The following is a 16,562-nucleotide window of genomic DNA, read 5'->3' on the forward strand; positions in this document are numbered from 1 at the left end:
AACCTGATTATGTCACCAAGAACTTTAACAATGTTGTCCAAGGATTTTATCAAGTCAGCTGGAGCTAGTCAGAGCAGGACAGGAAGTGAGGCTTGTCGTTCAAAACAAAAGTGTAAAGTGGTCAGAAATGAATAAGAACTTATACATAACTAAAGCTAGTATATGTAATAGTAGGATGCAGCATGATGTTGAACAATCAAAATACCACAGAATTTTACACGTTTTTTTGATAAGATATGTTTTATGAAATGAAAGAAAATACAGATTCTTGAAATAAAAGAAAATAAAGATTCTTGTGCAAAAGTTTGATGTCATACAAACATGAATATTTCAAATGACTGTGTGATTTAAATACAACATAAAAATTCACCTCCCTCAGATCTCCCCTTAGTAGTTAGCCCTCAAACAGGGCCTTTGTTTTGAAGGTGACAACCGGAAGTCTTGTCAGTAGTTGTGTGTCGCTGCACGCGCAGGTTCAACACATCGCTCACTCCTCACAGCGACTCAGCAGAGGCAGACCGGGAACGTTTGAGGACACTTGACAGCTTTCAGAGACTGCTATGACATCTCGCAGGTAAACTCCAAGCTTTGTGTGTTTGTGAGTGTGTGTGAGTGTGTGTGTTTTTGTTTTTGTTTTTGTTTTTTGTTTTTTTTAATCTGTCTTTAATGGCGCCGTAATATTTCACAGCCTGTGTTCACCGCACTGGCAGTCAGAGATTGTGCGGGCGAGATTGAAGTGAGGCGGCCAGCGTGAGAGAGCAGGGGCGCCTCAACTTTTTCTCTTTTCGTGCCACAGACCCAGTTTCAAACAGAGACACTTGTGGCTTCATGTTTTCAAATTTCATGCAAAGAAACGCCACTGTGCGCTTGTCTTGTTAATTGTGAATTAGTACAGAGTTATGTAACAGACTTTGCTCAAAGTGCAGCGGTAACACACAAAGACAAAACGCTGACTTTTCTTTAATTTGTAGCCAGCTGCTGCTGCTGCTGCTGCAGGAGGGTGAAACACCAGTTGATTTAAAGTAGAAGTCACGTTGCTCTGTTTTCATGTTTTACACTGATTTATGTGTTTGCCTGCATGTACTTGTGAATGGTGTGAGTTGTGTCTGAGCTACAGCTTAGTCAGACCATGAACTCCTCACACCTTCATTCACAGCCCAGGTTTTATTCTGCAAGTCTTTACACTTTTCTAATCTGGAGTCAGGGGTTGTTTCTGTCTCTGTCCTCCCTCTCTCTCTCTCTCTCTCTCTCTCTCTCTCTCTCTCTCTCTCTCTCTCTCACTCTCACTCTCTCTCTTTGTGCACAGTGCAGGAAATTGTCTTATAGCTTCCTGTGAATCTGAGCCCTGCACACACAGTATTGTATTAAATCAAATTTAAAGGGGCACTTTAGTCATGAAAAAAGTTTTTATAGGAGTTTTATAGCAGCTTTAGCTTCAGGTCTCCGCTAATGTAATGTCAAGAACCACAAATATACCCATGTAAAAAATGTAAAACTAATACTTCCAGTCCCTTCTGGGAATTTTTATTAAACATTTTTTTATTGTAGATCAAGCATAGCGGCCTGTTTAACAGTGACAGCTTTGCAGAGTGTCCTGTTACTCATCAACATCTATGGTGTGTATATCCTGCCAACAATAACTCGGTACTGTTCCTATATATTATTAACCACATGTACGTCTGTGCACCAGCAATGATCCGTAAGACCTCGCTGAAACATTGACCAGCTTAATATGTGGGGAATTAAGTAGTTTCCGCCTGCTGAACACCATCAATATGAATGGATACATTAGATTTTGCATTATTGGTTCATATAATGTCAGATTTTCTTCCAGATGTTTGTTTTGTTGGGTTTTTTTTTGGGGCGGCATGTGAAAAAGTTAAAGTTTGGCACTTCTTCCTAGTCCTCATCTTAACTAATAGTCGTCCTTTGGCGGATTTCTATCCAAGGTGACCTGTGAAACGTTGCCTCCAGCAGTCGGCGTGTCTCTCGACCATTACATGGCTGTTGTGGACTCAAGAAAATGCTACGTTAGCAATCAGAGAGTTTATAGTTGATACAACTAGTCCACCACTATATGGGTGGAAAAAAGGCAGATGTGTTGTATCACATGATGTTCGGCCAATGTGTTGTTGTGTGTTTTGTGTCCTTTTTTTTTTTTGCCTTTGGTAGATAAAACTGCAATGGTGGGATAATGATGTTGAGGTTGAAAAGCCAGTCTACTGATTTTGGTCCAGCTTCACAATAGACAAAGGCATTTATTTCTCCTCGGACAGAACAAAGCCTGTTGAATTCTGGCCATGTTATTTGGCAAAATAGCATTTTTTCACAATAGCATCTAGCTGGATATGGCTTAGGCCTCGGCACATCAAAGGGAGTGTGGAAACGGTAAAGCGGCCAGGCTGGCTGCGGCTTTAAAGGAAAATCCAATCTTTTACTACCCTTTTTTTTTTTTTTTTAACACACAACATTTCCATAATCACTGCCCATTGCATGGCGTTGCTTCCTGCTACACCTGCAGGAAGGATCCATCCGGTTTTGTTTAAAGTGCTTCTATATGTATCAGCTTCAATCCAAATCCGTGTAAACTTGTTGCAGTAGCTGGTTATCCGTCAGACTATTGCAAGGATATTGGTAAATCTTCTGAGTTTGATTGTCCCCTGTGTTTACGTGCACGTGAATGTACGCATAAAGAGCTCAATGAAAATTGTCTGTGCGCATATGCATGTATACTCTGAGTAGAGGTGGCTCATTGCTGCACAAACAACCTCAAACATTTCATTTCACTTTTATTTTCACGTTCAAATACTTGGTGTGATTCAGTTTCCTGGATTAATTTACACTTGTTTGTTACACACAATGGTCAGAATCTCAATAAGCCTGCTGAGTAAAATGTTACACAACAGATGAAAATAGCGGCAAAAGACAGAAAAAAAACCCTGATGAAAATAAGAACTATTCGTGCCAACATTTCTCACTGTTTCACTAGAGTTGCCCCAGGGGCCAAAGCCACCAGCGGGCTAAGATCAGAGATAGTGGAAAACACTGAGACAAAGTTAAAAGCTGTTTTCATGTCTGCCAGTTTCCATGGTTTTGTCGCCGGGGCCGGGACACATATGACTGTTGCTCTGTGGCTCGTTCTGCACTTCCTGAGCTGAAATACCACAGGGGAACAATACTACAATGCGTGCCATCTTGATCTGACGGACCTGCTCTCCTGTTGATGATAGTATCACTCAGACTCCTCGTTTCAGGAAGGATCTTAGGTCATCATGCGATTGGGGGAGGGCTGGAATTTCCACATATTTCGTTTTTATTGTTTTTGAAGTGAGGATTTCTGGCGGTTTAGTCATAACGGAACCATTTGTCCCGTCCGTTATTGTAATTTTTAATTTTTTTTTACCATCAACGTAACGATGATTATTCATTGTAATGCGTGGAGTATAACCGTGGGCCCCAGAGAAAGAAGTAATGATGCAGAATCACACTACGCTGCTGTTCCATTTTTATTTTTGCCAGTTGTTTCTTTGTAGTATTACAAACTTTCCACTATTGGAAACCACCTCTGCCCCCCCTTTGTTTATGGAACAGAACTCGTCTGTCACTGAAACTCATTTGACCAGCTGAGAACAGTGAGTCAGTTTTCTCGATAAGCCGACAGGAAAACAACAGCCCATGTGGAGGAATAAGATAACACTGCCAACATTTCCAGGAGTGCTCTGAACCAACTGTTAGTTTTTTGTTTTTTTTTCCAGATACATGTTTTGCATTTTATTCATTTTATGCAAATAGAAATCAATGGTGACAAAAGCATTCACATTTTTGTCATCTCCACATGGCCGTGCCCATGATCTTTGAATGTTGCTTAACGCTTGTGTGTCTCAACATTTAAGGGCAAAGTTCTTGAAATAGACAGAACGTGCAGGACATACTTTTCCAGGTGTATGTCAAATATTTGATGCTTTAACGCACGAGCGCTGCATTCCTCTCAGATTGAGCCCGAGCTCAGCTTTGATCAGGTTAATACTGCAACACCCGCTGGGTCCTCTCTGTGGATAAATGACTTTGAATATTAAAGTCACGCTCTTTGTCATTCATTTGAATGCGATTCAGTGAGAAGCGCTTTCCTCCCGCTGTCTTTGTCTGCTGAAATGAGTCGGCTGGAAAAAGGGGAACAGAACGATGGCCCACCAGCTAATAGTTACCATTTAACTTCTCTTTGGCAGCAGGTCAGCGCTCAGACACATTGGTTTGTTTGTCACGAAGTGGAACGTCCATATTTCGGTCTCCACTTTTGGGAGATCTAAGCATTGTAACTTATAATCATTTTTCTTATCAATAGATAAATAAACCTGCAGTGAGATAATCAGATATACAAACTAATGGCAAATGTGGATTGTAAGAAACAGAAGTGGAGTCAGTGAGTTTACACAGTCTTACCTGGCAGCCAAATCCCACTATCTTCATTTTCTTGATGACTCGAAATGGAGAAAAGCAAAGTAAATCTTTTTTGTTTTGTTTCCAGTGTGTAGGTTTTAAAACATGAACTACATTCAAACATGCATGGCCTTATGTTTTGCATAGTAAACGACAGATGGAAAATATCAGCCACATATCACCGTAGATTTGCTTTCAATAATACGATTGTGATCAGTAACAGTTTCCTGTGGACCAAATGCCTCATTGAACCGCTTCTGTAACGTGCTGTCCCTTTATAAACCGTGAAATCCCTGTTGTTGAAGACAGTTGTTTTGTATGGAACAAACAGATCATCACATCTGAGTGACAAAAGTTACTTTTATGTTAAACCTACTGGATTTTCCAGTAAACTGTTCAATCCAAACTGAAAAATGCATTCATTTAATTTCATGCATACTAATCAGTGTTGCCCAGTTTTTGCACAGATGTCAGGCAACATTTCAAACATCTGCATTTTCAACAAACAAACAAAAACTTTATGAGTGATGATTCTGAATCTGGGTTTGCTTTTCAGACCAAGGAGCTCAGTGCGTATTTACTAGTTTCAAGAAAAGGTTGTCTGTTGGACAAAAGGTGGGATGTGTCTGTGCAAAAAAACATAGTAGTTACTTATTAACCAATAATGCCTGGAGCCTCTTCTTCTCTGTGTTTGACAAGTCAATGTATTTACTCCATGCAAATACAAAGAGCCACAAACTATGGACGCTCAGTGCTATTAGCTGTTTTTACATCTTTAAACAATTGTGTAGCGACACTGAAAGCTTTCTGACCATTTGTCATATCGCCAGCAGCGTTTTTGTTAATCACTTTAGTCGGCTTCTGGTGGCTTACTTTATGTGCAAGTGTTGAAAACAAACTGCATGCACATGCGCAGTCATTGCCTAAGTTGGTCATTTAGCTAATTCTACTAAGCTGACTGTCTGCTGCTACACAGAGAAGTGAAATATTCAGCGTCAGGGTGTGTGTGCGAGTTTTGCACCCCATGTAAATACCCCGAATCATCAGCTGGGCTAAAAATATCTGCAACATTACCAAAACCCACACCCCAGGGCTTGTCTGTGACCGATATAGCCCCAGCAGAGGCTTTCATGCTGAGCTGCGGCTACTAAGTATATCACCTTTTTGTCAGTGGGCCTAGACAGCAGTGCTTTAAATAGCCGGCCGGGGCTATATTGAACTTGAGACATTATGTAAGAGGATAGAGTGGTGGCTGGATGCACATTGGGCCTGTTTCCCTTCAACCAGCTTGAGGCCTAACCTGCAGCTCCCAGCTGCCTCTGTCTCTCCCACAGTGCATCCAGTTTATTCTGCCCCTTCCCTGTCGATGTCTCGTCTGATAAAACCAGGCTGTTTGAAATCTCGTTTTCTTTTGTCTTGTCTCTGTCTCTGTCTCTCTCTCTCTCTCTCTCTCTCTCTCTCTCACTCACTGCCCAAGGCCAGATGCAGGGAAATGGGGCACCTGGTGGTTGTCAAAGGGAATCCTATTCTTGGAAAGCCCTGAGTCACTCCAGCTCCTGCGGTCATGATCTGAGGAGGTGAGGGAGAGAGAGAGAGAGAGAGAAAGAGAGAGAGAGAGAGAGACTGCCTGGGTTGTATAGGAAGGGCATGTTGTTGAGTCGGTTTTTTAAGGCCTCTCAGAACTGACAGTGACTCAGATCTGCAGCACTACACAGATGCATCTTTTCAGTCGAATTAAAAGGCTACACAATCAGTCACATCACCCAGTAGTGAAGTTCCACTAAAATAACCTGAGCTTGATACGGTGCATCTGTTGTGATGCTGTGGCAGAGTGTTTAGTATTTTAATAACAGCTGGTTGGCATTACCCAAAGTATGATGATAAACATTTTGGTAATCCAAAAATGTATTTATTTTTCATAATTGTATGATTATAAACGCCGTGTCGCAATTATTAGCGAAGGGTGCAAAACTTTAGCAGATGTTTATTTCGCCGGTCTTTGTAAACAAGCCTGGCAGGTTCAGATATGCAATTCATATAAAAATGAATCATTCAGAATTATTAGCGCTTTTGGAAGTTTATAGAAGATTTCTTGACAAACTGTGTGTTGATGGGTTAGCACAGTCACAGGAAGAAAGGCCACAGACCCAAAACATGAGCAGCAATAACCTTTTAACTGACGGTGTGAAAACACTCTGCACCCCTCTGTTTTAATTATACACTTTAAAATGTGTTTTGAATTGACACCCCACAGCCATGTTGGGTTATAATAGGACAATCAATGCATGGCAGCTAACAATAATTGTATTAAACCAAGACTTACCTTTGCACCTAAATACAGAGTGATTGAAAATAGATCATATTTACTGCAGGTGGTACATTTGATACTTGGAACATTTGTGAGCAAATAAGCAGCTTGAGACTCTGTAGGTCACTGGTTTCCATTAACCAGGTCTGTTTCTACAAGCATTTCTTGGCGAGTCATGGCCTAAAAGTTAATCATTAAACAGAGGAACACACACACAGAAAGAGAAAGGGCAAATATATGTTGTCCTGAGCTCAGACAGCGCAGACAGTCAGATCACCAAATAATAATTTCACTGCAAATCTCAAAAACAAAAAACAAAAGGCGGCTTCCCAGAAAAACCTATGAGGAGTGTTGCAGCCAGGATTGCATAAGTGGCATTTGGGGAAAACGAGTTTCATAATTAAAAATAAAATGTCTTGTTTGATTTGCCTTGTGTGAAAAGGACAGCGCTGGAATCAGAGCTGAAATCAAACTGTGCAACAGAGTAGAACTGCAAGTATCTCGCCAAGATGTGAAAGTCAGATTTGCTTCTAACTGTCGGTATTAAAGGTTCAGGGGACTTAACCTGGATCTGTGTCTCTCAGAAGTGAAGCAGTGCATCGACCTGGTGACAAGTTTTTTTGTTTGTTTTTTGTGACCCTATGATGCCTTTTGTTTGATAGAGACGGACAGGAAATGGAGGGAGAGAGCAGAGCAGTGACACGCTGCTCAGGGTGCTTGAGCCCACGTGGTACGAACCCTTGTATAGTATAAGTATTTTTGATAAACGTGAATTGATGCGACAAACACTGATATGTTAAAGCGCTTAATTGGAGGTCGACCGATTAATTGGCACCGATAGAAAACTGCAGAACTTGGGTCAGTCACATGGGGACGTGCATCATCGTTTTTCATGGAGGGTCCATTCACAGCGTGACGTTAAATGTCGTTATGTACCTGGGATAATCTGCATTTAAATGAAAGTTAACTTCATATAAGGCAGCTGGAGATAATGTTGTTGGTTATTGTGTGGCTTCATTAATGCATCAGACTGAAGGTAACTGCTGCTCTGCCAAAAGCATGCAAAACCATGGTCGGTAGAATTTGGCTCGCCATAAGTGCAAGCTTAGCACAACTATGGGCCAACGGCCTCTGGCTGTCTGATCATTCGAGGGATTAAAACCATGATGCTTAAAACTTTTGCTTAAAATATCTGTGTGCACATGATTTAATGTGCGACAAAACAGATCATAATCTGAACAACTGAAATGGCACGATCGATGATGTCGAATGTTCGACTCCACACTTTGTCCACAGTATAATACCGGCAGATAAGGAGGAAAGAACCTATTAGATTTCAAACTGCTCCGTAGGGGTTTTATCTTGTATGACTCACTCAGTGGAAAGCAGTGTTACTGGCCTAAGCCAACATTTTCAGAACACTGTCAGAAAAGTTGCTTCCTATTTTTTTATTTTTTATTTTTTTAGCAAGGTCAGAACATGAATTTGACCGACTCTCAGCTTCCTGTTGAAGTAGACGACAGAAATGGGGAAAATTGATTGTCCTTGCGAGCTCAATAGCACACCTCGTGCTGCAACCTTCAAGTCTAGTGAGAAAGATTTGCCTTGTGAAAAAATACTGGAACTTTAAAGAGACTCTACAATCCCAACACGCAGGCGTCTCACTTTCAGATCTGCCCGCAGTTTTGTTTAGAGAGAAAACACTCTGGTTTGTTGTTGTTGTTGTTGTTGTTGCTGCTGCTGCCTCAGCAGTTGGCCTGAGCACTAACACAGCTTAAGGAATCTTGGTTTGTATAGTTTACAACACTGTGTAGTTAATGGTCATGATATTTTGGTGATGATGGCAATGTTGGTCTGTTCATCGGTGGTTTGTTCCAACGACTCAAGGCCCTCAGGGGATGAACCTTAATGACTTTGATGAGCTGAAAGGCTTTTGGTTTAGCGCTACCAAGAGGTTAGCATTGTTGTTTTTTTTAGTGTAATATCTCAACAACTATCGGATGATTGCCTGACTTTTTATGTTGCAGTCAGAGTTTGTCTTTACGCGAGCGTCGTTACAGACTGACAGTGTGTCTGTGTAGTAACTAACACAAATGAGGTGTGAATGAAAAGAATGAATAACCTTTATTAGCCCGTATTACTGAGATAACTTGTATTCAAATATATTAAAAGTGGATGCATTCAAAGACAATCTGTCCTTTTTGAGATAGTTGTAAAATCCAGAGGTGATTGTAACATCATAACAAGTTGCAGTCTTAGTATTGTTGTGCTTTTGTCCTCTGCATTTATTTTCAAACTCATCTGCAAATCTCCCTAACCCAGGCCTGCAAAATTAATAGCCTAATGGCAGACTGCTGAATTGGCTGGATTGGGGGGTTTAGCTTGGCGAGGCCTAACTATGATCCGGTGTAACTACGCCACGCACGATTAGGTGTAATCTCCAGGCACGGGCAACACAGCTGTTGCATTTAGCCTCCGACAAGATAGCGGGGACCTTGTAGCTCTCAGAGACCTGGCACCCAGATCTGGCTTGGCCTGGTCTGGTTTGTGTTACAGCCAGTGAAAGCTCTGTTAGCTTTAGGATCACAGAGTGGGTTTTGGAGCGTGGCCATCGGACAGCTGCTGACCCCTTAGGGTGCGCCGGAGAGAGAAGGTGAGGCTGACGCAGGGAAGCGGAGGGTGGTCGGACCAGTCGGCCAGCGCCTGTCACATGCGTCTGAGGTGGGGAAGGAGGGAAGGCGGGGGGGGGGGCTGATAGCACTGATGAGTGCTGGTATCAGGCCTGCTCACACTCGTCCAAATCCCAGATTAAAAGGCCTCCACCCCCTCGCTCGCTCTCCCTCCTGCCCCACTCTCTCTCTCTCTCTCTCTCTCTCTCTCTAACGCTCTTGCAAAGCACACACCCCCCCACCCCCTCCACTTCTCTGTCGTTTCTCTCACTGTCCCTGTCTCACGCTATCTAACCCAGTAACACTTTTACAAGCACCCCGCAACCCACCCTCCCACTCGCTTCGTCTCTATATCTCCCTCGCTCCGTCCCACCCTCCCTTGTGTAACAGTGCCCAGCGCTGGATTACTGAACTCTGAGGCTGCTGAAGCGAGGGGCTGTGGCAGGCTTCGACCAGAATGGTGAGGTAGGGCAGAAACAATCCCAATTATCTTCCGTCGGTTTGAACCCCTCGCACCTCTTTTAACCCCTCCTCTCTCCCTCCACAAATAATGGCTTTAATTCTGCTGTAATTTTGGCTCAGTTTGATGAAGCAGAATCCAGTGCTGCAGCTGAACAGGTGAATTTGGGGAGGGCACGTTTGGGGGGGACCTGGCTGTGCAGAAGTGTGCGTGTGCGTAAGATTCAGCTCTTGCACTGTTTGGTACTTGCTTGTGTGTGTGTGTGTGTGTGTGTGTGTGTTGCTGTAAAGGTGAACGTTTCAGGAGGTTTGTCTACAAAGGGTGTGAGAGTACACTGTGGTTGTTAAGAAGGCTCTTGACTTGTGTGCCAAGACAGTCAGGAGGAAGTGTCCTCCTGCCCTCAGCCGTCTGTAAGCCTGACAGGTTGTTGCCACCATCGGTGTGTGTGTGTGTGTGTGTGTGTGTGTGTGTGTGAGGTAGCGCTCCAGTGTTGTGCGTCTGCTTCCAGCCCGTCTCCATTGTTTTTGATAATTTGACGAGCGACAGCAGCGACTGTGACGAGGGATTAGATTGGATTACTGACATAAGGCATTTTTTTTTTGCCCCTCTGTTATTATTTTTCTGTATGAATCTGTGTAGGATTAAAAACAGCACCACAAGTAATCTGTCCACCAGCTGACGCCCATGACCTGTCACTGGTTCCCCAGTACAGTAACCTAGAAATGTGGAGGCCGGTGTGAGTTGTATTGGAGGGAAACAGCTGTGACAAGTGTTAAAAAATCTAGATGAGAAATCCCAGATTTAGCAACAGTAATTATTGTATATGAATTGCTCCAGTGTCGTGAGCTGACATGGATTGTCTGGTTAGATTCCATATGAGCATTTGGCAAATATGTGATGAACAGTGATGTCAACAGAGATGACTAGGGCTGAATGTTGTGCACAAAAAAAAAACATATTGGGATTATTTTGACAGATATTGTGATTTCAGTCGGAATAGTTGTTTTTGCATTTTTCATTTTTTTCGGTTGGTTTTGTACCAAAACAAACATGTTTCTTTACGTCTGGAGAACATGATCTGCAGGCCGGGGCGTCTCTCTAGCACCACCAACACTTTCGATTAATGGTGCAGCTCTACAGATCACTGAAATGCTTATTTCAACTGTTGTTTGTATTAATTTAAAAACAACAACTTCATCATTATCACATTTGCTTTAACTCCCAAATATCAATATTGGTATTGGCCTCCAATCACAGATCAGTGTCGGGCTCTAACTCGCTGCTTGTATAGTTTTGGATTTACATAATAATTTGCCAGTTTTAGACAAAAGAGTTTGAAACCTTTGCCTCCTTGTTGCTTCTTGTATTGAAAAACATTTAACCATGTGCTCTTACAAGATACTGGCAAATGTAAACAACACTAACACAAGCAGTCTGGCACTTGCATGATACACCATCCCAAAACATGAACAACATAATTACCATTGAGAAATAGCCGTTAAACAATGTTCAAAATGCACTTTACACGTCTTTCTGTTAGTCTTTCATACACTCTCCAACAGACGCCATGTCAGTGGTGTATTTTTACTTTGAGTGTTGCTGATTATACATTTATCACTCTCTCAGTGCCTTTGAATCATTTCCTGTTTGTCTTTTCCCCGAGCTCAACCGCCCGGCCTCCCTGCTGGACTTCCACAGATATTTCTCATGTCACAGGGAGGGAGGTCTTGTCCAGTTCTCTCCCTGCTCTTACATGTATTTATAACTAATCCTCTTGTAATCAGGTACAATTTATTATTTGTAAAGGTCATCCTATAATCTGCTCCCTTTAGCTTGTGTAGCTCAGTTTTGCCCCCCCCCAGTGATATCTGTGCTGGTGTGGTCCGGTCCTATTCCCTCAGTCTGGACTGATGCGTTTAGATCAAGCAGATTCATGTGTTTTAGTTAAAACTGGGTGTTTATTAGTCCTGTGGTAAACCAGGGATCCTGGATGACGACACCAGAGAGGGGTGGTGCCCCCGTGCTGGTCTAAATTTCACGTACCACTCCCTCCTGTATGAACCTTATCGCACATTTTAGCATCATTACTGATTCTCCTGCACTGGCTGTCTCTCGCCTCGCCCGGCTCCTCTTTCACTCCTCTCGTGTTTCCACTCTTGTCGTAGTCAAAACAGGTCGGGCTGCTTTGTGATTGACAAGCAGTCGGTGTCACTTTGATTCATCTGTTTATTGCAAAAAAAAAAATAGTGACAGTTGCTTCATCTGCAGAGACGTGCGTGTCTGAAATGTACATTTAGCTCCAGCAAAAATTTCAAGCCATGTAGTTTTAGTAAAGTCTCAGAATTCGTTCGATTGGGGTCGTTCGGTGTGAATGTCAGGCTTCGATATCCGTGTTACACAGTGATTAGATTTATGTGTTTGTGGGTGGTTGTTTTTTGAGTTAGAAATTATTATTATTAGAATTAGAAATTAATGGAAAGCATTTTGTCACATAACGGGCCGGGATTCAGACCACAACCAGTATTCTGGTGTGTATTCGCTGAGGTGACACAAGATCTGCTGAGCTGACACATGAGTCTTATTTTTATCTTACTGTCATGGGTTTGTGTCATACAGTGTACAAAAACAGAAACGGCTAAATGCTCGCCCACTGTTGGAGCTTTCAGATACTATCTTCTCGGCATGAGCTTCATGAAGGCGCTCTTGTGTCGCCCGCAGCTCGCTCTCCGCTGGGTTATATTAATCAATAATAAGTCTTTGTAATGTGTCGGGGATGGGTGGTGAAAGGCTACAATTTAGGATGTGAAATGCATGATTTCCATGACTCATTTGGTCTATATGTCGGTGTCAACAAAAGAGTCTCTTTTCCCATTCTTGTTGAATCATTGGCATTTACAAGCATTTTTCTTTCCAAAGACAAAGTCAAGAGCTGCAGCTAAAGGTTATTTTGGTGTTTGAATAATCAGGGGACTCATTTTTCAACTCATTTGTCAATCTCACAGTTAATTTCTTATTTCTATTACTCCATTACGAGAAGTAGATAAATACATAAATTAGCCTGTTAGAAATGTTACAACATGTTTAAACCTTTTGAGGTGAATGGGTGTAAATTGCAGATTGTGTGCTTGGAGGAGAGAGCGCAGTAATAATCCTCAGCGTTTCATAAAACATCTAGATGTCTGTGTGGTTTCTTTTATATATAAATATATTTTTTTACACTTAGAAAAACCACAATATCGCTTTATTTTAAGTAACAAAGTGTCTGCTTTGTCGCTTTATATCGTCTTGTCGAAAAGTCTTTCTTGGAATAAACTTCATACAAGTAGAAAACGCTGCTTCGTCAACACATGTCCGGCTCTGTACTGTAGGCGAGCTTCTTAATCACTGATTCCAATTAGCACAACACACTTGCCAGATACCAGCTGGCGTCGATCCAGAGAGTTTTCTTCCTCTTTTGTCTCAGGGTGTATTTGAACTTACTTACTTTTACAATGGAAAATGTTTGGAATGCTGTTTTTGCACGGTTTCAGTTGTGTAAATAACTATTAGACAAATTAAAATTTTGTATAATTCTTTTGTACTATTATTTTTATGAATTAAGAAATTATTTGGTCTGTAAAATAGGATGATATGGAGCAAAGTGATGTTTTAAAATTATTTATTTGTCCAAAACAAACAAAAACCTGATGGTATTTTATTCACAATATATATAATAAAGTAGAAAAGCAGCAAATTGTCAGATTTGGTAGATTTACTGAAACGGTTCATTATCAGCATCATCATTGGTTAAATTTCTGAAGACTAATTAATCCACCAACTACTGCAGCCTTAAGTGGCTGCCTGATTACTCCTCGGATACACTGTGTTAACTTGATAACTTTAATACCTTTTATAATTATGAAATCGCTGTGTAAGTGTGTGCAAGTTAATATAAAATGGCACAATTACACAGTATACGCGTGCAACTGCATATCAGTTTTCAGTCAAACTCCTCCTGTCTTGACACAAACGGGGCCCTGGGAGGCGAATGGTGCACTGGATTAGCCAGCAATGCCGCACAGTAGTTACAGAGGTTTAACCCAATGATCCCTGCTTAAACATGAGCCTTAAATCCACACAGCTGACATACAGCCATTCACTGGGACGCTGCTGCTCTACCTACTCGCTGCGTTCAAGACTAATGTAGTCTGTCACACATTAAACACGTTTTTTGTGCAAGTGCCTCTCTGTATATATGTCCTTGGTTTTATGTCTTTGAATAATGAATAATTTAGGTGGTTTGGTTTGGATAAGACGCAGTGTCAAACACTCCAGTAAGGGCGCACAACCCAGATAATCAGTCAACGTACCTGAGAAGTGGATGGGATAAATATTTGCAGAGAGTTGTGCAACAGAGGAAGTAACATGTAATTATTAGCTTTGGCTTGGCAGTACTGTAAACCTGAGTGTCCTTCCCTTTAAACTCAGGACAGGACATACAGTTTGCATGTGTTCCCCTGATGCATCAAGACAAAAACGTGTGCTCTCTTTGTATTCTCATTCAAAGAAATAAGTAGTCTATGTACAACCATAACTATTGATGGTACAGATATTGTGTTAAAACATATTTTTAGTGATGAGATTAAACTTTCAGCGGTTACAGTACTTCCTGTTCAGTCCTGTACATCTACTACTAGTTGTCTTTTTCTGCTTAGGATTAATGTTCATAAGCCGAAACTGATTCTGATACTGGTTTTGTTAATCTATAATCAGACTATGTTCCTGACAAGTCAGTGCATCAAAGAAAGAATAAATGTGCAAACCACTGCCCGAGGATATATGTCTAGCACCATGTACACAAGCTTTTATCAGTCAGCTAATGTAAACAACCATTAGAAGTCGGCCTCCTCTGTCAAACCTCTCAATTAAGACGAATCGGCGGCTGCTCCCAGTGGACAAACTTCAAACTGAACACGGCCGACGAACATAGTTCAGTGAGGCGCAGGTGAAGGAGGCTGTAGTGCTGCTAAACTTCTCCATAAACCGGCCGTAAACAAGGGAGAATTGCCGAAAATGACCTCAAACCAGCTATTACTCCGTCTCAGTTTGTGGGCAAAAGCATCAAACTGACAGAAAAAGCCTAAAATCCTAAAGCTGTAAAGCCACGGGCGCTGGACCAGTCAACCCAGTTAATATATGTTCTTCTAAAATAGGTATAAGTTGTCTAAAAGAGTTCCTATATGAGCTGAAAGTCGGTACTTTAACTTCATAGTGATTGTTTCACTATTGCAATGAAAAAAGAAAAAGAAAAGTGGCCCTGATTCTGTGCAGCGTTTCTATTATTTATGTTCTAATACTTTTATACCATAGTAACAGTTGTTATCAGGAGAACAGCCGTTATTATTTCATTTTATTCTATGCATAAAAAATGTGTCAAAACACTCCCACAGGTCTGTGGAGCAGCGGAGCAGTTAAAACACTGCAGGCCCTCATACTCTGCTACACTGCAGAACGGACCTTTATGACTAAAATGGACTGAATAATCGATATATTTAATAATAAAGATTACTGATGACGGTCCGGTCCAATTAAATGAGTAGAATATACAGTTTGCTGTATTATGTCTCTGTAGGGGGGGGAAGCTGGTGCGTGACGGGACACAGATAGCAGAGATTCTTTTCTAACGTGGACATGTGGTTAATTTGGATAATTAATGTAATCTTCATTTTCAGGTGGTTCCACCCCAACATCACCGGAATCGAGGCAGAGCAGCTCCTGTTGACCCGGGGCAACCACGGCAGTTTCTTGGCCCGGCCCAGCAAGAGCAATCCGGGGGATTTCACCCTCTCGGTCAGGTGGGTCCTCATCTACGCTCCCTCCTTTCCTTTCCAGATTGTTTTTTTATTTTTGAATTTTTCACCATTAACCCCTCAATATTCAACCTCACTCTTCTCGCCGCTCGACAAACAAAGCTCTGATGCTGTCGTTTTTGAGAGGCTGGAGAGGTGATTAGAGAAGCAAGAGGTTCTCTCTGGGAATGAGTCAGTACTTCCTCTGGGGAGCTCCCCTGAAAACTTCATACCTTTTGAAGGGCTTTTTTGTTTTTTCTGTTTGCCAGCGGGAACACTAAAGTGACGTAAGCTGGCCCCGGCGGATGGTGTAGCAACGCCAACCGTTTCTGTGACGACAATGACAAGGTGGAGGGCGCCGCGGTGTTTCGCGGATGACAAGAGAGTTGGAGAGGAAACGCGTTAAATTGTTATTAAACACGATCATTCCTGTTTCTTGCAGTCTGGACACAAAAAAAAGTTCCTCCTGTCTGAAAAACCATATTGTGACATTTACATTTTAGGCACTTAGTTTGTGATCCACTCCACGGTGATTTAAAGTGACTCCAACTATACAAGCGTAAATGCCTGGATGACCAAACGCAAACGAAACTCAAGAGTGCAAAGGTCAGACGCTCAGTAGCTTTTAAAATAATTCTCTCACCACAGATTGAGTCAGCTTTTAATCTGAGAACGAGGAGAAACTGTGCCAAGGAGGGAAGTTCACTTCTCAGGAGCAGGCAAGACTTTCAGAGTCTCCAAAATCGCTGCCCCGTGTGTGTGTGTGTGTGTGTGTGTGTGTGTGTGTGTGTGTGTGTGTGTGTGTGTGTGTGTGTGTGTGTGTGTGTGTGTGTGTGTGTGTGTGTGTGTGTGTGTGTGTG

At 42.0% G+C, this 16,562-nt stretch overlaps 1 protein-coding gene across 4 annotated transcripts in view; it reads left to right on the forward strand.

Moving 5' to 3' along the window:
- Nucleotides 1-467: 467 nt before the first annotated feature.
- The window catches only part of ptpn11b (protein tyrosine phosphatase non-receptor type 11b), a 40,801-nt gene continuing 24,706 nt past the window's right edge, over nt 468-16,562 (forward strand). For 2 of the 4 annotated variants that reach the window (XM_023407705.2, XM_023407706.2), the window contains exons 1-2: nt 468-574; nt 15,586-15,708. In XM_023407705.2, coding sequence (XP_023263473.1) covers nt 561-574; nt 15,586-15,708 — 137 coding nt within the window. In that variant the 5' untranslated portion in view covers nt 468-560. Of the gene's footprint in view, nt 575-5,919; nt 6,015-9,749; nt 9,880-15,585; nt 15,709-16,562 lie in introns of those variants that run through there. The other 2 variants (XM_087174377.1, XM_023407708.2) reach the window with 2 other exon arrangements.

Source organism: Seriola lalandi, unplaced genomic scaffold (genome assembly GCF_002814215.2).
Source record: "Seriola lalandi dorsalis isolate HSWRI2012SDOR001 ecotype SW California unplaced genomic scaffold, Sedor1 jcf7180002054345, whole genome shotgun sequence".
In the NCBI taxonomy this organism is placed as follows: Eukaryota; Metazoa; Chordata; class Actinopteri; order Carangiformes; family Carangidae; genus Seriola; species Seriola lalandi.